Consider the following 27,522-nt stretch of genomic DNA (forward strand, 5'->3'; position numbering starts at 1 on the left):
GGGGGCAGAGACACGCCAGCCATGGACACAGCACGCTATTACAGACAAAAACCCCCGTCTGACCCGACCCAGAGTCCAAACAGCTTCGGCCTCTAGTGCCACTCTTGCACGACAAAATGAGCCAGTACTTCGTTTTTCAGCGTTCACACAGCAAGCCGCTAATTTCCCAGGGTCATCCCGATACGCTAGCTACCGACCTGAGCTTCCTAAAGAGTTCTTTAAATAAATAATATAATGAATATACGTGAAAATAAACATGGCAGGAGCATTAAATGGCGTGAAGGGCTTGGCCATGCGCGTCACACACAAAGCACTCGGTGTCCTGTTCCCAACACTGACATTAGCCTTCAGCTCATTTGTAGGGACTAAGCGGTGAAACCTAATTGCTTGAGTGTTTACACTTTCCTTTCAGGAAGCCAGGCAGATAATGCAAAAATAAATAAATAACTAAATAAAATAACAGCAAAATAAATAAATAAATAAAATCCTGGTCCTTATGCATATTCAACAGCTTGCCAATGTGACTACTTAAAGAGCACACAGGAGTGACCCTAATTAAAATAATTTGGCGCTAATTGCTCGTAGCCCCGTCATTTTCATTGATGCCTCCAATTTTAATTAATGGAATGGAAGGCGGATCCTCCATGGTGTTTGTGCTCTGCAGCTATGGAATGCTGCCATGGAATGTTCCTGCGGAATGGTCACATGGAACACTCCTGCAGAATGCTCCTACGAAATGTCCTCGTGGAATGCTCCTGTGGAATGTCCCTGTGGAATGTCCCAGTGGAATGTTCCTGTGGAATGTCCCTGTGGAATGTCCCAGTGGAATGTTCCTGTGGAATGTTCCTGTGGAATGTCCCAGTGGAATGCTCCTGCGGAATGTTCCTGTGGAATGTCCCTGTGGAATGTCCCTGTGGAATGTGGAGAACTGACCTTACTATGCTTCTAGACTCGCTCTAGTGAAACACATAAGCCTGCTCCATTTGCTAGGGCAGTGGATCGAACCCCCTGTACCAGATATAGCAGATCTCCCTTCTGCCATCCAGTTTGATTTGACACAGGTGGTTATGGCTGATCACAGAAACTTCGACTTGGATCCAGCAGAAGAAATTTTGGTCCAGCTGGAGGAATTTAGTTACCGGAAGAAAAATTCAGGTACAGCAGCAGGAATTCATGTCTGGCAGGAAAAATGTATCGGCTACTAGTTTGGGCCAAGCCGGTTCCCCTCTCCCTGTTCATCCTCCAGTGCAGAAACCAAACAGAGAGGCGTGAGTGTGTGTAAGACTTCATCTCCTTTCGCTATGAACATCCTTTTGTAACTGCAGTGCCAGGAGGAGTCATGATGAGACCATAGCGCTGCTTGATTACTGTGAGGAGACCATGGCCATTGATATTCTCAGTGAAGACTGAAGAGAAGATAAAGGTACTGAGCCTCTGTGATGCAGATGGAACAGGTGATGGTACTTAGAGAAGTTCACACAGGCTGTTGTCATCTGGCCCCACTTCACTTGCAGATGCTTAAAAGCAGTGTTTTCACACCAGACTCCCCCCCCCCCCTACACACACACACACACACACACTCTCTCTCTCTCTCTCTCTCTCTCTCTCTCTCTCACACACACACACACACACACACACACACACACACACAGTATTTAATTACTTTTAAGCTTTAATTAACTAAAATCTTCATTAAAAGCAGAATGTTTAAAGGCACATGAGCACTTTTAAATCACCCAAAGGTTAAGAGATCTCTTAAAACATCTTGGTATGACTCTAACGCGTGCACGTAAGCACTTATACAGAGCTCATAAATGCATTAGGTGAAAGCAATGCTGAGATCATTTCTTTTAGAATGCTGTTTAAAGCTTTCAGCAGGTCATACTGGGAGACACTGTGAGAAAGAGCGAGAAAAAGAGAGAAAATGCGAGAAAGGCAGATGAGAGGGAGACACCACAAGGCCATGCTGAAGACTTCTAGAGGATCCTTAAAAGCCCTCTCTACTGCACTCCAAAGAGCCCTTCGAGTGTCATCGCCCCCCTGGGTCTGAGACACACAGCAGCGAACGCCACCAGCATACCGATCAGAGGCGAAAACCTGTGGCACGAATGCAAGAGAACCCTCGAAAATTGCCCGGGAGACGACGTGAAACACCAGGGCCCGAGCAACCCGCTTCCCACACTTGTATTCGATACAGCACGTGGGTGGCCTGTTTGTTTGTTTGTTTTTTGTTTGTTTCTTTTCAGTTTCATTAGACAGGACGGCGACATTGGGCTCAGATGGAATTTTATCAACTCTCTTTCTGAAGCATAAGGTTTGGGTTTGTGGTTGCAGAAGAGGTAGAAATGCGTTTGATGTGATCAGCACCGCCCTACCTTTGGCCCGACCACGCCTGCTGCATCAAAACTTTAAAGGTGCTTTAAAGGTGGTTAGAATGTTAATTTTGCTTTCTCTCAGTGGAAGGGTTCCTCCGACACCTACCCCTGAAGTTTTATAAAACAACAATGTGCACTTCTATTATTTCTTATGGATCTCATGAATCGACAAAATAAATCTTTATAAAAAAATATCTCCATAAAAATGCTCCAGAAGGAACAGCTCTCACATGAAAGAGCTCTGAATGTCATTAAAGGTCCATATTCACGAGGCTTTTTCTTCTTCCTCTTCTTCCCATGCGAAGACCACATAAACATGTCCTTTGTCCTGTGAAGGTGCCACCGTGTGCTTCTGTAGCTCTGCAGCGTTTGAGACGATAACCGGATGTTTGGTATTTGATTTTCCCAGATTAGCATCACACTTTTATCGGCAAGCCTAACAAACGCAGGGTGTTGCCGTGGTGCTGGAGAGCCGGATCCGCCCATCGGCGAGGAACGACTGTAGGGCAGCAGAACTGTAACCCACCAACTCAATGACCTTCAACCACAGCTTTGTGGTCCCAAAGGAGATGATGCTACACGCTTACTGCCTGTTTGATCCACTATTATTGAGCACTATTGACACCATCTGCTTAGTTACGGGGGGCACGGCAGCAATGTGTGTTGAATGTGGTGAAATTACCATGGGTGTTAAAAACAAACAATAAAATGCTATTCCAGAAAAATGCCCGCAGGATGGGAATTGGTAAACAGTGTGAGTTTGCCGGGAGCCCATCGTGATGTGTGTTTCCCGGCATCCGTATTCTACCGGCGTCGTCTAAGGGGCGTGGCCGGTGGGGATGGGGGCGGCGGCCTCGTGGCAGCAGTGCGGACAGCGGCGAGGGCCGAGCGCTAACGGGCTCTGGCAGGGTGCCTAGCGGCAACATAGCCGAGGAAGACCCAGAGGAGGCCCGGCTGTGGCGATGAGACAGAGCAGTTACACATTTACTCAGGCTGGGGAGATGGGGAAAGAGGAGAGAGAGATAGAGGGAGAGAGAGAGAAAGAGAGACAGAGAAAGAGAGAGAGAGAGAGAGAGGAATAGAGGCGGGAGGGAAAGCAAGACGTGGGAGAGGAGGAGGCATATGACTAAAGAGGTGAACAGAAAGAGTGGGGGGGTGACAGAGAGCAAGGGGCGGCTGGAGATGCAGAGAGAGAGGAAAAGAGAGAAATGGAGAGAATGAGAAAGGGGAGGGGATGCAATAGGATAGAATGTCGAGGGCTCTCCCAGGAGAGAGCAGGAATGAGAGAAGCGCGGTACAAGATTCCATCTCTCCTCTGTGTAGTAGGAGACTGTAGTTTGCCTTTTGTCACTGGGAATACACCCCATCCACTGAATGTCTTGGCTGTTTCACTGGATGAATGACCGATTCTTCATTTGTTGGTTTGTGATATTTTTCGAATCTGCTTTCTTGCCACAGCTTAAAGAAACAGACACCAGCAGAGAATGACACATCATTTTCTAGATCTTAAGTTCCAAAGGCTTCAGAATACCTGATATGCTAAAACATTATACTCCTCTGAAGACTCAAAAATCATTAAGATGTTGTGTGTCAATGCAGACAGTATTCTACCTCCACCAGCCTCCTCAAATCCTCAAACAAACACCCAGAAACGATCGAGCCTCCACAGGCCGTGACACGTGCCCTTGCGTTTGTCCTCTACCACCTCTCAGCATACTTCCTGGCTAGCCGCTCCGGGCGGATGTGCACTCCTGGTTGATTGACGGCGTGGGCGACGCTCCAGAGACTTGTGCGGCGGGGCCGAACGGCCGCCCGCGAAATGGACAGGTCACCGCTGATCTCCGAGACGCTTGTTTCCATGGGCGCCGGCTAAACGAGACGTCTGGGGAGAAGCCGGGCGGCGGAGGTGGGTGGGTTTGTGACCCCTTCTGAGCCGAGGCGAGGTCCTCGGCTGACCTGGCTTACAGCTCCTCCGTCTTGTTATCTGCGATTCAGGCATCCGGGAGACGGGCACCTATCTACCCCGGTCTGCCCCGGTCGGGTGGGCAGCTCAGTGTGAGAGATACAGTGGTCCACACCAGCCTCTTCATACAGCCTTTACAGATCTTACTATGGAAGTAGAATGATCTTTGTTTGTTACACACACTCGCCAAAACACACACACGTAAACACACACCCAATCACAAAACACACACATGTAAACACACATCCACTGACAAAACACACATGCGAACACACATCCACTCGCAAAACACACACGTGTAAACACACACCCACTCTCAGAACACACACACACATAAACACACACCCACTCGCAAAACACACATGCGAACATACACCCACTCGCCAAACAACACACGCGTAAACACACACCCACTCGCAAACACACACAAAAGGCAAACAGACATCAGCCAGCCTCTTTGTTCCATAGCCAATTTAGTCACGTCGAAGAGACAAGAACAAAACCCAGCAGCAACGCAGAACAAAGTCCATTCATGTAAATCAGTGACAATGAGTTAACGTGCAGGCCTATTTCACACCTCACGTTTGATAATAGGGAATGTCAGCCGAGAGCCGGAAGGACAGGAAACGCTGTTCTCACGGCCACTTACTCTCCTCTCGCGCTGCCTTTTAGTTCGGTGGCTGGTGGCGGTGAATTAATGGTCAGTGGGGGCCATGTTGTCCCTGGTAATGGGCTCCTGCGTCATGAGGTGTGTGTCTGAAGAGAGGCCCACATCCACGTGTGAAGAGAGGCCCGTGTCCACGTGTGAAGAGAGGCATAGCGTCCACGTTTGAAGAGAGGCCCGCGTCCACATGTGAAGTGATGTCCAGCGTCCACATGCAAAGTGAGGTCCAGCGTCCACGAGTGAAGAGAGGCCCACGTCCACGTATGAAGAGATGCCGTGTCCACGTGTGAAGAGAGGCCCGTGGCCACGTGTGAAGAGAGGCCTGCATCCACGTGTGGAGAGGCCCAGCATCCACGTGTGAAGAGAGACCCGCAGACTCGTGTGAGGAGAGGCCTGCATCCACATGTGAAGTGAGGTCCAGCGTCCACGTGTGAAGTGGGGTCCAGCGTCCATGAGTGAAGAGAGGCCCACGTTCACGTGTGAAGAGGCCTGTGTCCACGTGTGAAAAGAGGCCCACGTCCACATGTGAAGAGAGGCTGATATCCACATGTGAAGAGAGGGCCGTGTCCACCTGTGAAGAAAGGCCTGTGTCCACATGTGAAGAGAGGCCCACGTCCACGTGTGAAGAAAGGCCTGTGTCCGCAAGTGAAGAGAGGGCCGTGTCCACGTGTGAAGAAAGGCCTGTGTCCACATGTGAAGAGAGGCCCATGTCCACGTGTGAAGAGAGGCCCATGTACACATGTGAAGAGAGGCCCACGTCCACGTTTGAAGAGAGGCCTCTGTCCACGTGTGAAAAGAGGCCCACGTCCACATGTGATGAGAGGCCGATATCCACGTGTGAAGAGAGGCCTGTGTCCACATGTGAAGAGAGGCCCACGTCCACGTTTGAAGAGAGGCCTGTGTCCACATGTGAAGAGAGGCCCACGTCCACATGTGAAGAGAGGCCGATATCCACGTGTGAAGAGAGGGCCACGTCCACGTGTGAAGAGAGGCCCACGTCCACGTATGAAGAGAGGCTCATGTCCACGTGTGAAGAGAGGCCCACGTCCACATGTGAAGAGAGGCCGATATCCACGTGTGAAGAGAGGGCCACGTCCACATGTGAAGAGAGGCCCACGTCCACGTGTGAAGAGAGGCTCATGTCCACGTGTGAAGAGAGGCCCACGTCCACGTGTGAAGAGAGGCCCGTGTCCACGTGTGAAGAGAGGCCCATGTCCACGTGTGAAGAGAGGCTCATGTCCATGTGTGAAGAGAGGCCCGTGTCCACGTGTGAAGAGAGGCCCGTGTCCACGTGTGAAGAGAGGCCCACTTCCACGTGTGAAGAGAGGCTCATGTCCACGTGTGAAGAGAGGCCCACGTCCACGTGTGAAGAGAGGCCCGTGTCCACGTGTGAAGAGAGGCCCACGTCCACATGTGAAGAGAGGCCCACGTCCACATGTGAAGAGAGGCCCACGTCCACGTGTGAAGAGAGGCCCGCGTCCATGTGTGAAGAGAGGCCCACGTCCACGTGTGAAGAGAGGCCCACGTACACGTGTATAGCTGCCATTATGCAGGCTGGCCTCTCTCGCCCTCGATCTACCCGGCACGGAGGAGCAGCTGGACCTGCGATGAGACTAAGAGTCTCTCCCAATTAGTTTTTTTTTTTCATAGTCTGTCTGAATGGCGCGTGGCCCTTCGCAAGACTCTGATGTAAATGACGGCAGCGAGAGTTGTTGGCGGATGGCAGGCGGCGTGTGGGTTCAGTGGAATGGGAGGGAAAATGGGTTCTGCCTTTGAAGCTGGGCTTTGACAGGGCCTGGTGATGCCTCGTCACACCGCAGTTGTGCTGGCCTTAATGACACCAATTGTTGGTTGCGTGTGCGTGTGTGTGTGTGTGTGTGCGTCCATGTGCGGTGGGCCGGTCTCGTCTGCGCGGTTCGTGATGAGGATCAAGCTCTCAGAAGACGGACGATGGAGATCAGAAGCATCTGTGACCCGTCCCACGCAATCACATCCGCTCTGACGCACGCGTGCTCGAGGCGACAGAACCACCTCATCGTTAAAACGGGCGTTAGCTCGGCAGGAAGACGGCCGGCCTGTAGGAAGGAGACCTCGTCTGCACTGCAGCAAGCAGAGGAGTGCAGTGCCGTTGTGAGACAGCGGTGGGATAATGAAACCACGGCAACAGGAATAGGGGGTTCCACCTGACAGCAGACGTTGACAGTGAGTGATACGGCTGTGGAGGTGGAGGGTTTTCAGCAGACATACATTGTGTAGGTTGGTCGGAAATGAAGTTGTCTAATCTTTAATGTAAGCAGTGCATTTGGTTTGTGTGTGTGTCCTTTCTGCATATGTAGTTGTGTGTGTGTGTTTGTGGATTTGAGTGGAAGAATGTAGTGACACACTGCAATTGTCTTCAGACAGTTTGCACAGTCCTGGATCAGCTGATCTGATGGGGGAGATTAGCAGACTACCCAGACTATGCGATTTGCTTACCGCCATTTAAAAGCATCAGGAATTGACTGACTGACTATTCACAAGACATTAGGCCTACACCACTGTTAAAAAACACATAAAGGCTGAACTGCCACAGTGATCCAGGATCTCGGCAGTATTTCTGTACTGGAGTTCAATCTCTATGAATAAAGAAGTGAACATTAAAAAGATGGAGACGCTTATCTCATGTGCTATCTCAGCAATTAACCTGCATTTCAACGGCACTAGCTTCTCAGATACGATCTCCGTGTAATGACACCAGTAATGTACTCACTCTCTGAAGCCATGAAATATAAGAAAAATGATATGCTAGTAAAAAACACTGTACAGTCCTTCTAACTAAGAACAAACATTACATTCTGATACCAATGATGGAACTATCATTAAACTCCCATACAGCCCAGTACAGCAGACACTGGTTTCCCAACCCTGAGATACATTATACTGACAAAAGTATTCGCTCACCCATCCAAATGATCGGGTGTTCCAATCACTTCCATGCCACAGGTTTATAAAATTAAGCATTAATGTTTTTACAAACATTTGTGAAAGAATGGGTCGCTCTCAAGAGCTCAGTGAATTCCAGTGATAGGATGCCACCTGTGCAACAAATCCAGTCATGAAACTTCATCCCTCCTAAATATTCCACAGTGAACTGTCAGCTGTATTATAAGAAAATGGAAGTGTTTGGGATTGACAACAACTCAGCCACAAGGTGGTAGGCCACGTAAACTGACAGAGTGGGGTCAGCAGATGCTGAAGCGCATAGTGTGAAGAGGTCACCAACTTACTGCAGCGTCAATCAATCAATCAATCAAAGTTTATTTGTATAGCGCTTTTAACAACTCAAGTTGTCGCAAAGCAGCTTTACAGGGTTTACAAGGTTAACAATACTATGGGTCCAGAACCCTAATGAGCAAGCCAAAGGCGACAGTGGCGAGCATGGACGTAGTTTTGATTTCATAAGTGGGGGGGACACAACCTGGGGTGGCGTGGCGAACTGTTGAGCGGGGGGGGTGCTGCATGATCCTAGTGCTAGATTTGTCGCTATTTGGATATTGGTTTTTTTAACCGTTAAAAAGTGGGGGGGACATGACTTCGTCGCTACTTAAATATTTGGTTTTAACTGTAAAAACTGGGGGGGACCAAAACCGGCTTTTGAAAAAGTGGGGGGGACATGTCCCCCCCGTCCCCCCCCAAAACTACGTCCGTGGTGGCAAGGAAAAACTCTCTATGATGGTGGGGAATAGGAAGAAACCTCGGGAGAACCAAGACTCAAAAGGGAACCCATCCTCCATTGGGCGGCCCGTTAACACACAAATACACAAGTCACACATAATTCACACAATCAGACTAGGTAAATGTAGAATTGAAAGTTCTGGCGTCAGTCACTACAGAACTCCAAACTTCATGTGGCCTTCAAATTAGCTCAAGAACAGTGCACAGAGAGCTTCATGGAATGGGTCTCCATGGTCAAGCAGCTGCATCCAAGCCATACATCATCAAGTGCAATGCAAAGCGTTGGATGCAGTGGTGTAAAGCACGGCACCACTGGACTCTAGAACAGTGAAGGCATGTTGTCTGGAGTGACGAATCTGTCTGGGTTTGGCGGTTGCCAGGAGATCGGTACTTCTGATTGCATTGTGCCAATTTGGTGGAGGGGGGATTATGGTGTGAGGTTGTTTTTCAGGAGCTGGGCTCGGCCCATTAGTTCCAGTGAAAGGAACTCCAAGACATTTTGGACAATTATTTGCTCCTCACTTTGTTGGAATAGTTTGGCCCCTTCCTCCTCCAATGTAAGCAAGGTCCATAAATACATGGAGTCTGGTGTGGATGAACTTGACTGGCCTGCAGAGAGTCCTGACCTCAACCCGACAGAACACCTTTGGGATGAATTAGAGTAGAGACTGAGAGCCAGGACTTCTCATCCAACATCAGTATGTGACCTCACAAATGCACTTCTGGAAGAATGGTCAAAAATCCCCATAAACACACTCCTATACCCTTGTGGACAGCCTTTCCAGAAGAGTTGGAGCTGTTCTAGCTGCAAAGGGGGGACCAATGTCATCCTGAACCCTATGGATTAGGAATGGGGTGTCACTTAAGCTCATATGTGAGTCAAGGGAGGTGAGCAAATACTTTTGGCAATATAATGTATCAAGCAGAAGTTTATGCTCCTACACGTCCTCTCATAGTTCTTTCATCTGCAGTCTCTTCTCTCTCTTCTCTCCTTCCTTCTTTCTCCCTCTCTTCCTCTCTTTCATCAAGAGTCCAGAGAGGTCAAGTTCCGTTACGGGTCATTACAGTGCCACAAAGGCATCGCTGCACCGACAGCCGGGCGCGGCCAGACCTGGTCTCTCGACCGAGCTAACGGGCTGACGGTTCTCACCGCTCTGCTCCACGAGCCTGGAGAATCCCTCCATGGTTTTAACCTTTAATTGCACGGCAGGAGGGAGAACTTCCCAGTCAGAGTGAACGAGGTGCATGGTGATCATAATGGTGTGTGTGAGGCATATTAAAATGTAGATAGGTTAATGAAGTGTAAGCAATGTATGATTAAGTACAAAGTGTATTGTAATTATATAATGATTTAAGAAATGGCATTACTCAGTGAAATTAGGCTCTAATTATTCCAACTATGGCTTTATCCCTGCAAATCAACTTAGTTCTTAATTAGGTTTCACAGGGCTCCATTACTTAATTTTCTACAGACAGGATATTAAAGATAAAATAATTAATTTCTTTCTTTACTGTTTTTGTCTGTTTTCAGTATTGTATTATTATTATTATTATTATTATTATTATTATTAATATATTTTATTCAAAATTTCAGCAGAATACCACTATTATACACAAACACATGCTATATTAGCGATAGCATGCTAATTTAGCCATGGCAATACACAATATGGATGACACTGGAATATTATTACACACCTTAAGCATCAGAAATATGAGCTGAATAACTTGTGGTCGTTCCCAATTCATAGGACATTCATGTTTGGGATTTTCTATTTAGTTTCCTTGGACATTTTTCTACATATCTGTAGATGTAATACTGACTTAAATATTACATGTTCTGATTATATGTTTATTATTATACTTGAATATTTTATGCATTGTTAGCTGACTAATATTAGGTCAGAAATGTCCCTGCACATTTTTTCAGGCCATTAGTTTTCATGTCGTCTGCTGAGCCGGATTAGAAGAACTGATTCCACTTTGACGCCGTTTTCTAACAGCAGTCAATGTAAACAGGAAGTGAATAGATGCAGAACAGCCACATGCTTGAAATGGGGGTGGAGCTCAAGAAGGAGGGGCCTGCTGATAAAAGAAGCACAGCAGGAGGTTCCGAGGAACAGTTCACGTCACAATCTCGTAACGCTATGACACAGACATGAGTCCTCGCATAAACAAGCCAAAATACGCTCGCCAATCAAAGTGGGAATCAGGTACCATGAAATGTCGTTAGCCAATGGGGAGCAATAACCACGCTCAGATATTCCTTCTGAGTCCTAGTTGAAGCATGGCCCCACCCACCCAAGACCTCCTTGTTTTTAAAACTGTGTTTAATCTTGTTTTCCTTGCGCTCACGTGCCTTTTCTCACGGGCGTTTGAAGGAGCCAATGTGTCCCAGGGGCTTGGACCATGCTGGCTTCAACAACCTTCTGCATGCATTATCCTGCACCCGGGAGATTGCTGAAGACCCCATACCATGCCACGGAGAGAGGGAGGGAGGGAGAGGGGGAGGAAGAGAAGGGGAGAGGGAGGGGCATATGTACAGGGACAGAGATTATATGTTATGCAAGAAAGTGCAACAATTAATCCCTGATTCCAGATTCATAAATGAATGATACATCATAAACAAATCATATACACCAGAATCCTAATCCAAACATTTCAGTTTACCCCTCACCAACTGTTAATACTTTAATACTATATTACAAACACACAGACACACACACACACACACACACACACACACACACACACACACACACACACACAGCTGACTTCATACCGAAGCATGCTTTTAGTTGCTGTGTGGAGTGGCAGGAGAGCATTCTGGGAGGGTTGGCGATCGCCACTGAGACTGCGGTGGACTCTGGCTCGTGGGTGCCTGCTGAGTAGCCGTGCCCTTCCAGAACCCCCCCACCCCTGAGTCCGGCGCCAATACCCCCCCGCCCGGCCCCACGTTGGCCACAGCACCACTTCCTTGTGGTAATTGGCCATTTTGCCCGCACAGTGGCTAACAGGAAACGGGCCCATCGTTGCACTAATGACAAAACAGCTTTGGCTTTCGCACCATATCGCGACCTGCTATAACGACGACAGCTCGAGCCAAGGGGGTCGCCGTCCTCCGGTCGAGACAGGTCAAAAACGACGTGGCATAACAAGAGGAGGACTTTTAGGAGGTTTTTTTCACGTTGATATGAGGAGCAAGCTTATGTTAGACGCTTGTAGTCCAGAGCAACATCTCACACTGGAGAAAGCTAATGGCCAGAGGATTGGACATGGAGCTTCAGGCAATTACCATAGATCTTTGTGACAATGTGTGCACAGATACACACCACACACACACACACTCTCTCTCTCTCTCTCTCTCTCTCTCTCTCTCTCACTCTCTCTCACTTACACGTACCTGCATTGTGTGTTCATTTAAATGGGCCTGTTACATATGAGGCCATGTCAGGCCACCCTGCTTGTCTCTCGTCCTGCTCCCTCACTGCAGTCCTGTCAGGGGATGGACGCTCTGGTACAGACACCTTTCATTTTGCTTACTCCACTCATTAAAATGAACCCATATTGCGTTTTTGTTTATGTTGACATATAACAAGACTGCAAGAGGTACCAAAGGCACCAGCCCTGCACCTAATTATTTTATGGTCTAGAAGTGTTGAAATATTTCAATTTGAAGTGTACTGCTTGTGATTTTGAAATGGAATGGGAGCATTCAACCCTGAAATGCTTCAAGCCATTGCGTCTCAAGCGGCGACTATCTGGACAGACATCACCTCTTGATTTCAGACTCTGAAACCACTATTGTTAAGCAATTTGAAAGATTGAGTCGGGCCCTCTCTGTCACGTCAGCTGATGCAATGTCGACCGTAACGTTTCTGTTCGACCGTGAGTTTAACCTTTGACCCCGCGTTCCACAATGGGGAGACCCAAAGGTCAGACTCCAGAGGCCGAAGCTGACCGCGGCGTTTGTGCGACCGACTCTCCCGACGAGCGCCGCTGCTCTCCTGCCTCTCAACCTCCCGCTCGGCTCAGCGCGCCCATAACGCCACGGGTGTGAAATCGGATTTGAGGCTGATGGCGACAGGACCGGTTCTCCCGGGGCCAGGATTTAGGCCGCGTTCACCTGTGCCGTGTCAGCGGGGCCACCAGCTGTGTCTAAACCGCTCAGGCAGCAAGCAAGCCCCGATCCTCGCACCATGTCACGGGATGCTGAAGGTATTGTTTAGGTGTAATGAAAGAAATAAGGTATACCATATATGATCAAAGCATCGTTTCAGTAAATGCAACCTGCAGGATTTCACACACACACACACAAACCTGCAACTTTCCTTGATACTCTAAGTATTGTGGGTATTTTTTATAGGTGGCCAATAATATCATGCACAGCTTTCTCCCTAAACTACCATTCTCCACCCTATTAATTACCAGTCAGCTTCTGACCACAGGACCGTTACCGACTTCTTATTATTTGGGTGGTGTAAACACGGCATTAACGCTGACATGCTACCGCAACGCTTGTGGAGTTGCCTGTTCTCATTTACAGTGTTGCAAAGTTTATACAAGCAAATATATCCAACACCTGCTAACGACGATCCACATATGAAGGAAAATATGTCACAAAATGTTTATTTTTGCCCATACACAAAGCGCTAAAAACCTTTTTTATATAGTTGCATTCCCCTTCCCAATAAGACAGCTGCATTGTGAATAGGATTCCTTCCTCCTGATAAAATTCCACTAACATTTATCCGCCCCCCTTTAAGAACGTCAGCAGTTTAAAAGCCCTCAACCAAGTCTATTACACATCCATTCTTGGAAACCATTTATTACTCATCTTTTATCATTTAATTGCGGAAATTACGCAGATGGCAGATTTTGTTCTTTAGTGACTTTAGATCTCGGGCATCTTTACTTACGCAGTCTGACTGCGATGAGCTAAAGACACGCCGGCATCCCTTAGTGCATGTGCATGCGGCAGTAAATCCCCACAAATTGCTCAAGCTTAATGGAAAGTAATGGGTGGTTTATGCACACCTCATTCTCACTTCAACCTGCGAGAAAAAACTAAACAACAAAAAAAAATGGCCTGGGTTGGTGGATTTGACAGGAGGCCGTCGCAGAAGTTCACCGCCTCCTTTTCTCTCCTTTGTGAGAGGAAAGAAAAAGGCATCTGTCCTTCTGCGGTACTCTACAGACATCACGCACTGCTGTGTAAAATGCCTGAAAGCCGGCGAGCGAGCCACGTGTTGCACGAAAGAACTGAAGTCTCTGTAAAAATCCCCTAAAGCCAACAACACCCAGGCGATGATTTAATCCAGGGTGATCCGTCACATTTAACTACGGCATCAGAACGGACAGCCGCGTTTTTCTGTGTGGATCCTCTCGCGCCGTGGAATCTGAGTCTTACGGGAGAAGAACGGAACCGTGAGCCGTCTTTCTGAGAAAGCACGGCCCGTTTCTGTGGATCGAGGGCCGCACCGACCCCCACGCCGCATCACTTCCTGTCTTTGCGCCTGCCTTTTCCGGAGCACGCACGAGAGGATGGGAGGTGCCGGTTGGTCTGACAGAATCAGCCACTCTCCATCCGGGTTCGGAAAGTCGTGTCACACCCCCAAATGTGGCTGATGGTGGTGTCAATCCCAGAATCTTGGCTGCAGTAAAACTGTTGGTGGCAGACAGTCTGGCTACAGTGAACGGTTATTAATGTCCAGGTTTTTTTCTCCTATCTTTTTCCCTGTGGCCTGAACATGAACTCAATTCAACCCACTTAATGTGTTCTTTAAACGGACCCATGTAAGGCGACATTTTATCAATAAAGGGTAATAACGCTGCACTCGTGGCAATATGAAGTCTGTAATGTTGTTTATTACCCACAATAAAATGGCACTACAGGTAGCTAAATCCATAGGGCTCACACAGAATGAATGCTGTGAGCAGGATTCAGCTATAGGAGCACAGAGATTTGTCAAAGGATTACCTCATTCTGCATCAAGGAGGACAAATCTGCAGGCATAGCGTTCGCGTGCACACACACACACACACATTACACTTTAAACTCCGTGATAGTCCTATGTTGTAGGAAGCACTTGCTCAAAGAGCTTGACATGCATTGTTTTAAGTGCATGAAGCAATTTCAGCACGCTGACTAATTCCTGCCTGACAAACACTGTAGTGCTACAACTCAAAAGCAGCCGTGAAGGGAGCGGGTGAAGCGTAAGACGCAGTGAAAAGGTGGTGTCCAGGTGGGTGGAGGTGACGCCACCGATGGAATTGAGCCACCCCATTACGGGCAGGACGGGAGAGCGTAATCCCCATCTCTCTGAAGGCGAGCACACTCCCTCAGCCCCGTCGGCTAGACCTGTTGTGGAGATGAAGGCGGCTGTTCATCAAAGTGTGACACGAGCGCGCCTGAATGAGCGTTGCCAAGCAGCCTGGCGTCCCTGCGCACTCCAGACCGAACCATTTCCACGCCGCGCCAGGGCCGTCAGACCACATCCATTACGTTCCGCTTCTGTACGCAAGAGGCACGACACCTCTGTGAAATCCACACCTGCTCTGAAAAACCGACTTTGGCATCCGGGCTCCTCCGCGCTTTGCCAAGTCAATTTAGATTCCACAAATTTACAAGGCTTTTTTTTTTTTTTAAACACTGTAGCCATCATACTTTATGGGAAGTAATAATACTCAAAGTGATAGCAAAAGGATGAAGCAAAGAGGTAAACACAGAATATCTCAGCAGCATAACTGCAGGGTTTGAAAGCCCTTTAAAGTCCCTGCAGAGAGCAGATTACAGCTTCTCTTCAGTGTCAGTTACAATCTATTAAACACTCAATTCAAATGCTCAGTTAGAAAGGACTTAAAATCACTAATTCAAACGCATACTTGGTTTTCCCAAAGGGAAAGATCACAGTTCTTAAACCAGGTCATTTACAACACGAGTGACAGCATAATAGAAAAAAAATGTCTAAACGTCATCTTTGTAAGTAAGATGAACAAAGTGTGTGTGTGTGTGTGTGTATGTGTGTATTCCCATTACAATTTTATAGCTTCTTGCTAACACAAAACACGCACTGTGCATTTATTCAGTGAGAAATCCACTATGGCGGTGGTAAAAGGGCGTGGATCTTACTGTGTTGGCAGTGGACTCCGTTGAAGCCGGGGGCACACTTGCACATGTACCCGATGAACGTGTCGCCCCTGTAGGTCTCACTGATCTCACACATGCCGGCATTGTGGCAGGGGTTGGGGTGGCAGGGTCCTGCAACGCAAATGTGAATGTAGGGTCAATAAAAACCAACGCTGCCCTCTGCTTGGGTGAGACTTATTGTAAAAGATACATTCCACAATGTAAACATACAAACAAAACCTGGTGCGTGGTGAAAAATTGGAGTCTCTGCTCCAATTACATGTGCGTGGCAGACATTAGCAAAGGGTCATTTAATGATTAGGCAATTCACATAAATGGTTATAGATGAAGCCAAATAAGTAGATGTCAGTGGCCTCAATACATCAGGTGTGTGGTAAATATCACACTGACTTAAATGACTAAACTGTTGGACTAAAGGTAACTAATGCAGTAATGCAGGCGAGAGAGGAGAGAGGAGTCCATAAAGACAGGAGAGAGAGAATCTAGAGACGGGTGTTAGTTCTCTTGCTCACCAGGAGGCTGCCTGGGGCACAGATCTCATTAGGAGTGCTGTGCTCGCTCCCCGTGGCTAACGCGGCATCCAGAGCCTCAAACCTCCCTCAGCCACCGTGGCAGAGTGGAAAATTCCGCCTGCCGTCCACCGTGCTGCGACCCCTGAGAGGGTCAAGGGGTCAAAGGCCACGGTGCTCTTATAGACTCTCGCGTGCTCTTATAGACTCTGTCACGCCACACAGTGTTTATCGCTGCTCAATCAGATGTCACTTTAATGAACAGCACTGACCGTGTGAGCACTGGGCGTTTCTGTATTGACTCACAAACCCCCACCCCACCCACCCGCGCCCCAAGGTCTGAAGCACCTATATATGTGTCGTGCGAGCTTATCCCGCCGTCTCTTTTTAAACAAAGGAATGTACAGGTCAAACTGGCATAACAACGAAATGATGACAAGCTTACAATATGTCATCAGAAGGGAGGGGAGGAACGAATTCTGCTACTGTAGCTCCTCATTCTTCACTGCCACCAACGTACCTGCACTGCAGATCAGTGTAAATCAAATGGACCTCCCAAGACCCATAACTCACCGCCTATCAATGGAAGCCTGATGTTTTAAACATTAGGGGGAGCCACACTGGAATGCACACTGTCAAAACCTGCGAGATGAAATTCCTCGGCACGGCCAGATTAATCTTTCAGAAAAGCACTGGTGGTCCGCATGGGCGGTCCAGACCGATGCGCAGAGCTGGACCTCCTGACGAGGTCAGAAAAGAAGCCAGTGACAAAATGTAAATGTTCCCCAGCAAAATCGCTGGCCGGAATGGGTCCCCGGATGGCTCGTAAACACTGAGATCTCGGGAGCAAAGCTCTCGGTTAAGAAAACAAGAGAAATCATTTCCAACATTGCCCCGGACTCTTACGCTCCCATTGGCTAATGCACTCCCCCCCATTTTCCCTCAGAAGTCCAATGTGATGTTTTGATCTTGCGTGCCTTAATTGCCCTTGTACTCCGAGAAATGGAGCGAGATAAAAAAGCAATGAAAATGGAATGGAAGTCTTGAGGAGCCTGCCCTCTTGGTCGCCTGGCCCGATGGCTCTCTTGCGGCAGTGGAAGCAGACACTATTGTGGTGGTTACGCTGCAATGTCATATCATTGGCTGTGTGCGTCCTGACCCTCCGCACCCCGTCCAAATGACGGCGGTCACCTTTGCACGAGGAGCACGTCGCCCAGACGCCGACTGCAGTCTTGTGCAGCGGCGAACGGCCATTGGAGCAATTTGCGTGCTGTTGTTTCTAATCCCTTAAAGTCTGGTTAACACAACAGCAGAGAGTGTTGCGTCGCGGCCGGAATCCACTTGTGCAAGATAAACAGCAAAGATGGAAAGAGTTGTTTATTTTTATCTGCATAATGCAGTTTAGATGAAGAGAGTGCCTTTGAGTACAATAGACTGACAACTACATGTCAGTTCACGAAAAACAGACATCGCTATCGTAAAATGTGTCGCCACTTTGCAGGACATCTCAGCTGGTAGAATAGAAAACAAAAAAAATAAAAATAAATAAAAATAATTTCCCAGACCCCTTGGGATAATAATTAATAAAGAGAAAAAAACCCACCCATATCAGCGTCTATGAATTTTGGGTTCTGTGTTCTGTCAGCCTTAACAAGAGTCAAGGCTAATTGGAAGGACAGGACATGTATAATGGCTTTGGCAGCACTCCATTACAGAGACCCCTGCACCCTGGTGGACATGGTGACAGCCCTACGCACATTCTGACGCCACGATCTATAACTGCACAAAGGCCCTTGTGACAGGCTCCCTAATGAAGAACGCACGCCTCCGGTCTTCCCAGCCGGGAGGTTCAGACACACGGGGAGAGGAGGAAGGACAAACAGAATGAGCGATACAGCGCAAGAAGGAGAGAGAGTAAACGGAGGAAGATTGCGCCTCGGCCGTCTGAGACGTTGTAGCTCGCCAACCCGAAAACAGGGGAAGGGAAGCTCGGTGGTTGGCGGAGGGGACGCGGTTATGTTCCATGGTGGTGTGGCGAAGATGGGCTGGGCGTCGGTGTCCGGCGCGTGATCGATGACGGTCCGGCGCTGGTGTCGCCAATCCTCCCCCACCGAGGAGAGGGAAAACGAGGTTGATCAATCAGCCAGGACCTGGCTTGGGCGCGACGTGCCGAAACAGCGAGACGCGGTTAAATGCAGCCGAGCGTCCTCCACTTTCCCCAACAATCAATCACCTGCCGCCCCTTCTGCCGCCCACCCTTAAAATGCCATTAGGAGATCCATTTCACCGCTAATGGCCTAGCGTACACAAATCAGCCAAAATGGCATTAGGAGAGGATTCGTTTTAGGACTCCTAAAGAAGATGAAAAATATGGCAGTCACAAAAGACAAGGAAGTTGGAATCTTCCAGCCCAGCTGGTGCTTGGGTGGGTTTTATTTTGGGGTGGGGTGGGAGTTGGAGGGGTTTAGTACTCAGCTGTTCAGGGTTTGCTTTTCCAAAAGCGCTGTGGCACGATAATCATTCTATGGCGGAGTGAGTGAGGAGCATTTTCAGAGTTCATTATGCTGCAGTGCCTTTGGGAAATTTAAGTCAAATCAGCATGACTTGTTTACTCCAAACAGAGCCTTTGGCTGACATGGAGAAATTCTAGAGAGATCTCATGTGATTTTGGGAGATTGTGAGATTCTGAGTCCAAGCAAGGTCAATCCATGTGAACACAGCACACAATAATTTGTATATTTATGCAGATTGTGTGTAATTAAAACATAGGCCAAGATAATTAATTGACTGGATTGCTGTAATTACAGTGTCGTGACACTTCCACCATTGTGCATGTCGGTAGAATGATCGAACAAAGCCAGCGACTGGATCACGTACCCAGATGACCCGCACTTGCGCACCATGTAAACACATCTTTCCTGAAACAAAGCGGTTCTTTAGAGACCATGGTAATTGTGCACCTCTGCGTCTACCCAGAATACGAATGAAAACAACCTGCAAAATTGCCGTGACCGCAGCCCCAAAGCAGGCAGAGACATAATTAAGGATAAGCAGTAACATGTAAAGGCGACGCCGGTCTAGAGACTTTGCACTTGGTTCATTGGCAGTGCTACGAAACGCTGTTGCCCTCCGGGTTAGCGTTTTCTCCTGCTTATGTACGTCACGTATCGTTTTATTCAGACACCGAATCCTCTCTTGCACCATCCTCCTCTGTTTGCACTCTGTTTCGCACACGCGCAAATCCATCCCTTGGGGATGGGTGGGTTGTGTCTGTCTACCTATTAGTGTGACCTTCAGCGACCTCCTCAGGGGGGAGGAGCCGAGCCAGAGACAAGCAGGGACGGAGGCGGAGACGGGTGGAGGAGGTAGAGCCGGCCTGGGCGCAGCTCCACCTGCAGGGCCGTGATGGTGCGCCGGGCGGGTGTGCGCATCGCCAGCACTGGCTCCAACCCCAGACCGAGGTGTTTGGAGCTTAGAGTAGAGCGATTACACTGGAGCGTGCATGGCCAGGTGCCAGTGTTTGGCATGAAAGCCATTTGAATGAATCTATATACATGAGCACTCATAGGCAGCTTTGATGTAGGAGGACGCACGTTGCCTTTGATCAGTGCCTGGGACACTCAGCTTCCGTTGGCAGAACCTATAATGAACAGGAAACAACTGGGCATGCACATGGGCACGAGACAATTTTTTATATATTTTTTGCATTAAGTCATGGTAGCCCAGTTCTGTGTCATACTGACACAGTGCATCTTCTGGAATCAGGAAGGGGGCACCTGTGTGCACGGAGCGATTTGCGGCGGTACGCGATGCCGTATTTTCGTCTCAGATCCGCAGGCATGCTGGTGAGGAACCGAGCTGCACCGGCTGAGTCTGCACCAGCCTCATTACGTCCTGGCCTCTTTCCACTGCTGTGTCAGCCTCGGCAGGCTGGTGTTACCAGCAGTTTAATGGTTCCCGCCCATCCGATTCTATTTTTCCAATATCGGTCTGATGTGGAGCTGTGGGAGGGATGGGGGGGGCAAACACCCCAAAAGCACCTGCTGTCAAGCCGTCTCTGTTTGTTTAGGGTGCCCTGTGCCTTACATCGGCGTTCGACTTCGATCCCCCATGACAAAACGAATGAGACGCACTGACATTTGCCTCCGAGGAGCGCGAGACGTCTGCGGCTGGAAAAGCGCGGGCCGTGTTGTAATACGGGAGGAAGCACCATGTGGCATGTCTCTAAAGGGAGGGGATGATAGTTCAAGATCACCTTGTAAAGTCTTTCAGCTGTCGGAGGTAAGAGAGAGAAAGATAAGGAGAGAGAGAATGAGAGATAGAGAGAATGAGAGAGAGAGAGAAAGAGACAGTGGGAGGGAGAAACATAGAAAGAGAGACATGGGGGGGAGAGAGAGAGAAAGGGAGAGACAGAGGAAGAGAGAGAGAGGGAGAGAGAGAGAGAGAGAGAGATGCTAGGAAATGCCTTGGAAATGTCACTATCATCAAAACAGAAGGCAGTGGAGGAGAGGAATGCATATTCTTTGTCTCTGGGCTGACCCCTGATTGCCCAAGAATGTAGTACAGATAAGGGGAGAGCTGATCCCAGTTTCAGTCATTCTCTTGCTCTGAAGCTAAAAGGCTACAGAAAGGTCACCGCCTGGAGTCTGTAGAAAGGGTCTGCTCACCTAACTTCTTATATATCTCGATTGTGACATCCGATCACAGGTTTAAGTGTAGAGAAGTCTAGCACCTCAGTGTAGTAGAGACAGAAAGTAACGTCCTGTATTTCCAAAGCACATTTATATCCTAATATCCTAATATTTGCTTTATTTCCAGGGAAGCGCCCAGCAGGCACGTGCAGAGGGGGGGGCGGAGGGTGCTGGAGCACCTGCCCCTTTGGCCCTTTCTGCCCAAAGTGCCCTTTTGTCAATTTTTGTATTTGTGAAAGTCTGTCTGTGTGGCATAATAATAATAATAATAATAATAATAATAATAATAATAATAATCACCATTCACATGTGAATCACGTTGATTCACATTGACCCTTACGTGCCCTCCTGACTTTACGTGACGTCAGCACGTGACCTAGGCGCTACTAAGCTGCTAACTCTAGATACGGAGAGAGAACAGCTAACGGTCCGGTAGGTAGGTTTTGCCGTGGTATTTGTTTGTGCACGCCACATTGTTTTCTTGCAAGATAACTGACAAAGTTAGTGAAGTTAGCAGCATTCTGTGTGTGTGAGACTCTACACACACTCTCACGAGTTACAGTGTGCCTGTCACTGTGTGTGTATATGTATGTCGCCAGGTTCGCGGTTTTACCGCCAAATTGGGCTTGTTTGAAAAGTCAGTCGCGGGTGAAAATTCAGGAATGGCGGGGTGCGTTTTATTACCGGACTACTTTAAAAATTACCACGACCGCCAAAAAACAAAAAAAGTGTCTGTTGTCTGCTGAGAGAGAGAGAGAGAGAGAGAGAGAGAGAGAGAGAGAGAGAGACACACACACACACCCTTCCTCTATTCTCTTTCTCCCATTAAAAATGTTAAGTTTATACATGAGTTTATGAGTATCAATTAATAAAAACAGGATGGAACATTACATGTTGAAGTCATGTTTGTGTCAAAACAAATGGTTGCATTTGTTTTTTAGAAACCAAAACTACAGCTGTGAAATTAAAATAAAGAGGTGTAAGAATTGTTCCATTTTTGTCCAAGGACTCCAAGAAGAGAAGCCACAGTTAAACAGTCCAGTGTCTAATGGGGATCTGAATTCAACTTAATACATTATCTTTCTATGTCCTAAATTAATGCAGAGCTTGAATTATAGCTTAGTGGATATAGGCTGTACCTCCACCCCTCTTTTATTCTTGTCCTCCCATTAATGTTCCCCTTTCTTTTTACGAATGTGCAACTTGATCTGTTTAGTTCAGTCAGCCTGCTGTATCCTTTCTCAGCACAGAATCTCCTACAAACAATCAGCCGTATGGCAGGTCACAGTGCGCCATGTTTAATCTTAGTTATCTTTGCATCTTATCATGATCACATAACACTTATTTTAATCAGCCACTATCTCTCCCATGCTCTTTTTAGTCACTTCAATATCAGAACAATACAGCGTCTCCACCAACCCCCTCAACAGTAGCTGTTCAATGTACTCAATCAGGTAAATATAGACTATAGATATAGACTACTTTTGCCCTCTATCAAAGATATGAGATGTGGACAATAATATGGTATGTTGTGATTCCATGTTATATTATTTATGAATAAGGGTTGCTACAAATCAAACTGTTATATTTCAAGGTATGTTTCTGTATGGTGTTTCAAATTTGTGCTCCATGTGCCCCCATTTCACTTTGAGCACCTGCCCCTCCAAAGGTCTCTGCACGGCCCTGGCGCCCAGTATAACCACAAGCAGCAGCCGTGTCACGTCTCCATGTTTAGCAATGCCCTGGCCTGCTTCCTCCCAGAGAGGCTCAGGAAGAAGAATATTTTTCTAATGTAATTCTTGAACTCCACAGATAATAGCATGATTAACCATGATTACACACACAAACCTCATGTGATTCATCACAATTAAAAATGGTAAGCGTTGCCCAGCACTAATATGTATATATAAGTCGCTTTTAGCAAGCCGCTGAGATAGAGGACTGGCGATCAGCTGATGAACTTGGCCCTGGCCACAGTTATGTAATGGCATACTAATGTCCATTCGGGTTGCCTGGTCCATCATTTAAATCCCACAGAGCAGGAAAAAGTTTTTTATTAATGCATTGTACACCTCCACAGCAACTAATAAGGACCCAGTAGGTTCAAATGATGGCTCTCTGCAGGCTTATTATATGTACATCTCAAATCCATTATTAAACAAAGCATGGGAAAAATAGTAGGGGAAAAAGGTGCAATGGGGTAATTAAAATACAAAACTCCCCTTTCTGATCAAACGAAGCAGAGAATTTAAGCCCCGTATTAAATATGAACTGTCAACAATTCAACTCCACTCTCGTGTGAGGTGAAGGGTCAGCAGGTCCTGACACACAGCCTGCGACTTGCCATGAGCTGCTATGAGGCGCGTAACGGTGATGACGTGGAGCTCTGGCCAGGTTCCCAGGGTGAGCAGAACCCATATGCTAGTGATTACATTCTCTCTTGGTCCAAAAGCACTCAAATCCCTTCCCAGTCAAGAACGGCCCGCTGAAGGCGGGCAAGAGGCCAGAGCAAACTGCCCCTGTCAAGGCAGCTTTGAAAAAGGAAGCACTTTCCTTTGTGATAGCAGGTGTGCCTGCACAGCTGCATGCTAACGCGATAATCCATTCCATCACCACTCACCCCCCCCCCCCCCCCTCATTTCTTCATGCCTGTCTTTTTCCCCTCCTTTGTACTGTAAGTTCAGTGCTTTTTTCTCCTTGTTTCTCTTTTTCAATGGGATCAAATCCACTTTCCTCAACATAACAGAGAAATAAAGGTAATAGCTTGTTGAACAACAGCCATTCAGCATGATATCACACAATATAATAAGCTCATCCGATGGGTTTAAGATCGTCGTACAGGTGTTGGTTCCTGCCTTGGCATTCCTGTTTTTGCACCTCTGCCCGGGACTGTGAGTGGCCTATGAAGTCGTCTGCTGGTGACCTCTGTTCCCTGATTTTTCACTCTCTTAACCCAGAACAGCTCCTGAATTGGTGATGGATACGGAGGGAAGAGGAGCACGGTGATATAGGGGAGAGTGTCCCTGCCACTCCCTGCATATCACGATTGGCCCCTCCCTACCTGTCAATCACTTTCTTCCCATGTGCTTTGTTTTCATTTCAGTTTCCACAACCCCTTGTTTAGTTCTTCACCCATCTTTATTGTGTCCATCTGTTTCTAGTTTATTTCCTCATTAGCCTGTGTATTTATACCCACATTTTCAGCTCGATTTCACTGGTCATTGTTTTCTACAGCCTCTGTTTGTTTATCCTAGACCTGTTTCCTAGTTGTGCCGTGCTTTACTCGGAAGCATTTGCCTTTGTTTAAGATCTATGTTTTGTGTGTTATGTCTTCTGATGTTATACATTTTAGCAAACTGACCCAGGACCGTTTTAATGACAGAGATACTGGATTTGCCCTTAATAAATCTCGTTTCTCTCAGCGATAGTGTTTCTCTATCACTCCACGTTACACTCCATCTGCCCTTAATGAGGTGTTAACCCCTAAGCTCCATTTGTCCTCCACAGCTACAACCGGTTTCTGGCTTTGTCGTCCTCCTCCCCAGTTCTTCAGTGGCCAACAACTTGGAGATTTATTGTCATCTCAGCTACCTGTCAAGGTCTGCTCTCATTTGCCATGACTCACCATGGAGGAGGAATACGTTGTCACTGTGCCATGCCTTTTGGGTGCTCTTGCTGTAACCTGGCTAAAGCTCAACCACGAGCTTGTGTCCAGAAGCACGAGCTTTCGCTACATCTTTGTGACCTTGCACCAGAAATGTACAGCCTCTCCCCTCTCCAATTCTGTATGGCCTGCCTGGATACTTCGTAAGACCTTCGTGTATCTCAGCCAGCTGATGGACTCGTCAAATTTGGCCTGCACCCCCCACTTGTGGCCAGAGTGAAAGGAGACCGTAGCTGTTTCTACAGGCGTGTCTGTGGAGTCCCTCAGCTCTGGAACAAGACCGGCCTTCTGCTCATGTCCCAGGTGAATGGACTTTAGTAGAAGATACAGCGTGTTCTTGCCAAAGAGGTCAACATCGGAAAAGCAGCGGAGCAGGCCCAAGCACTCCCTGATGCAAGTGTTGGCAACGCTTCCCCCTGACCAGCGATATGGGAGTTTCGCACGTCTTTGCAGGCCACATGACCTGACCCGGTGTGACCCGATAGCACTGCGCTTTGCACTTCCCAGGCAACTGGTTCTGGGTGCAGGACTTTAATTGCTCACGGAATACAACCCAATAAAAAGAGGAGTGCACTTTCCAGAGTAATCCGAACATGGCACAGACGTCTGCAGAAGAAGAACTGCCCTGACATTCAGTTTGATGTCTCAGCTTGTTACCAGCTATCTCAGCTCACACATCAGGGTGTTTTCTTTTTTTTTCATCCCCCAAATACTTTGATTTCTTAGTTTAGAATTCAAAACAGTCTGTGTTTACTGGAAGGTTTATTTTGTTAAATTCTGAAGCATTTCTTGGCATGAAATCACACTAAATATCATGAAGTTTAGTAAAATGCATAACCATAAAAGAAAGCTTCTGTTCATATGATGGTCAGAGGACCTAGTATCTTAGGTTTAACATTGAACATAAACATATACATTATATAATCTAAAAACAAACAGCCTTAATTCTGGCCTTAATTCTGGAACTGGAATTCTGGAAATCAGAAGCAAACAACATCATTAATAAGGTCATTTCCTCACTGAGGACTACTTGAAATTGCAGCTGGTCAATGTGGTGGTCTTCTCATCTAGAACATTAATCCAACACAAATTCAACTCAATGTGGTACACAATTGTTTGGGCTAATCATAATTTTCAGAATCCTCTAACTTCTCTCACCATGATTTAACTTCCCTCACCATGATTTAACTCCCCTCACCATGGTTTAATTTCCCTCACCATGGTTTAATTTCTCTCACCATGGTTTAATTTCCCTCACCAAGGTTTAATTTCCCTCACCATGATTTAACTTCCCTCACCATGGTTTAATTTCTCTCACCATGGTTTAATTTCTCTCACCATGGTTTAACTTCTCTCTCTCTCTCTATGGTTTTAACTCCTCTCTCTATGGTTTAACTCCTCTCACCATGCTTTAACATCACTTGTAATAGTTCACACACCATGTTTTTATTTCCATTTTCCTATGTGCATCTTCGGAAATATTAACCCTTTTTGCTTTGGTTTCTCTATAGACGTCTGTGCATCTTAAGGATGTTATATATTCTCATATCTTCAAAGCATGACAGTAAAGCTTGTGTTTAGCGATTAAAGCAGAATCTGAGCCAACATTTAAGAACGGAAGTGGAAAATGTAAAAAAGAACTACTTAAAGGACATGATTCAGGCATGTGCCTTTAGCAGTGTTGGCAGTGTGTTCAAAAGGAAAGGCACACAGTCCAAAAAAATGAAACGTAATGTGTATTTACATCACCACAACATATCAGATTGACTGCGGTATCAAAGAAATCCACTTATCTGTCTGGGAAAACTGCACTGCTAGTGGGACTGTTTCACTTTTCGCCTTCCCTTGATTTATATATACCGAAGATGAAAACTATGATTGATCCTCAATTCATGATATCACCTTCAAGGCCATTGTAAAAAATGAACTAATGCTAAACAGGGTACACATTTACCATTAAAACATAACTGATGGGACTCAGAATTCAGGGCATTAGCATTTAGCACTGGCTGGTAGCAGGCTATGACATTAGAGAGCTTTTATGCTAATCCACGGTGATGATCTTTCGCCGGTGCATGCACTATGCTAATGCTTATCAGCTCCTTGGGGAGACCATGAGGAACTGAGCGGAGCAAATTGAAGACTGAAACATTTATGGGCAATTATGAGCAGGTAGAACTGATAACTAACTCAAATGTAAAGCCACTATAAAAATGGCCAAACAGATTTTAGCTTGAGACTATTGGTGTTGTTGATGAGGTGTACAACTGAGTGCCACTCAGGTTATGAACCTGTAATATTTTGGCTGTAATTTTCTGAGAATAAGTGTATGTTCAATAAAAAGATAAATTGCTCCTGCATGTTTTTGGCTGGTCCTGCAGACTGCTACAAAGCACAGCTCCTGAGTTACATCTGGTACAGATGATGGGGACACGCGTTGGACCATAGAGTGGTGACAGGGGGAGCAACAGCTTGCTGTGAGTGAGCCTCCATGACCGAAGCAGCATTTTAGCCCAGGGAGGGAGGGTTGGGTGTGGGGGGTGGGGGGAGGGAGGGAGAGAGAAAGAGACAGAGAGAGAGAAGGCATGTCATGCTTTACTGAAGGTCTGCAAGATGATCCAGAGAGGGAAACGTGAGCAATGATCAAAGTTGCTGCATTCGGAGAGATCAGTGGTGCTGACCAAGCACCATGAGGGAATCAATAAGAAACCAACCCAAGAGGTTGTGTGTGAGTGTGTGTGCGCGAACTCACGCATGTGTGTGTGTGTGTGTGTGTGTGTGTGTGTGTGTGT

The 27,522-nt window shown here is 47.3% G+C and overlaps 1 protein-coding gene across 3 annotated transcripts in view; it reads right to left on the reverse strand.

The window, feature by feature from the left end:
• Positions 1-27,522, reverse strand: part of edil3a (EGF-like repeats and discoidin I-like domains 3a) — a 122,972-nt gene that overhangs the window by 61,325 nt on the left and 34,125 nt on the right. For all 3 annotated transcript variants that reach the window (XM_076997684.1, XM_076997685.1, XM_076997683.1), the window contains one exon: positions 15,849-15,977. In XM_076997684.1, the coding sequence (XP_076853799.1) occupies positions 15,849-15,977 (129 nt within the window). The remainder of the gene's footprint in view (positions 1-15,848; positions 15,978-27,522) is intronic.

Source organism: Brachyhypopomus gauderio, chromosome 3 (genome assembly GCF_052324685.1).
Source record: "Brachyhypopomus gauderio isolate BG-103 chromosome 3, BGAUD_0.2, whole genome shotgun sequence".
NCBI classification, from domain to species: domain Eukaryota; kingdom Metazoa; phylum Chordata; class Actinopteri; order Gymnotiformes; family Hypopomidae; genus Brachyhypopomus; species Brachyhypopomus gauderio.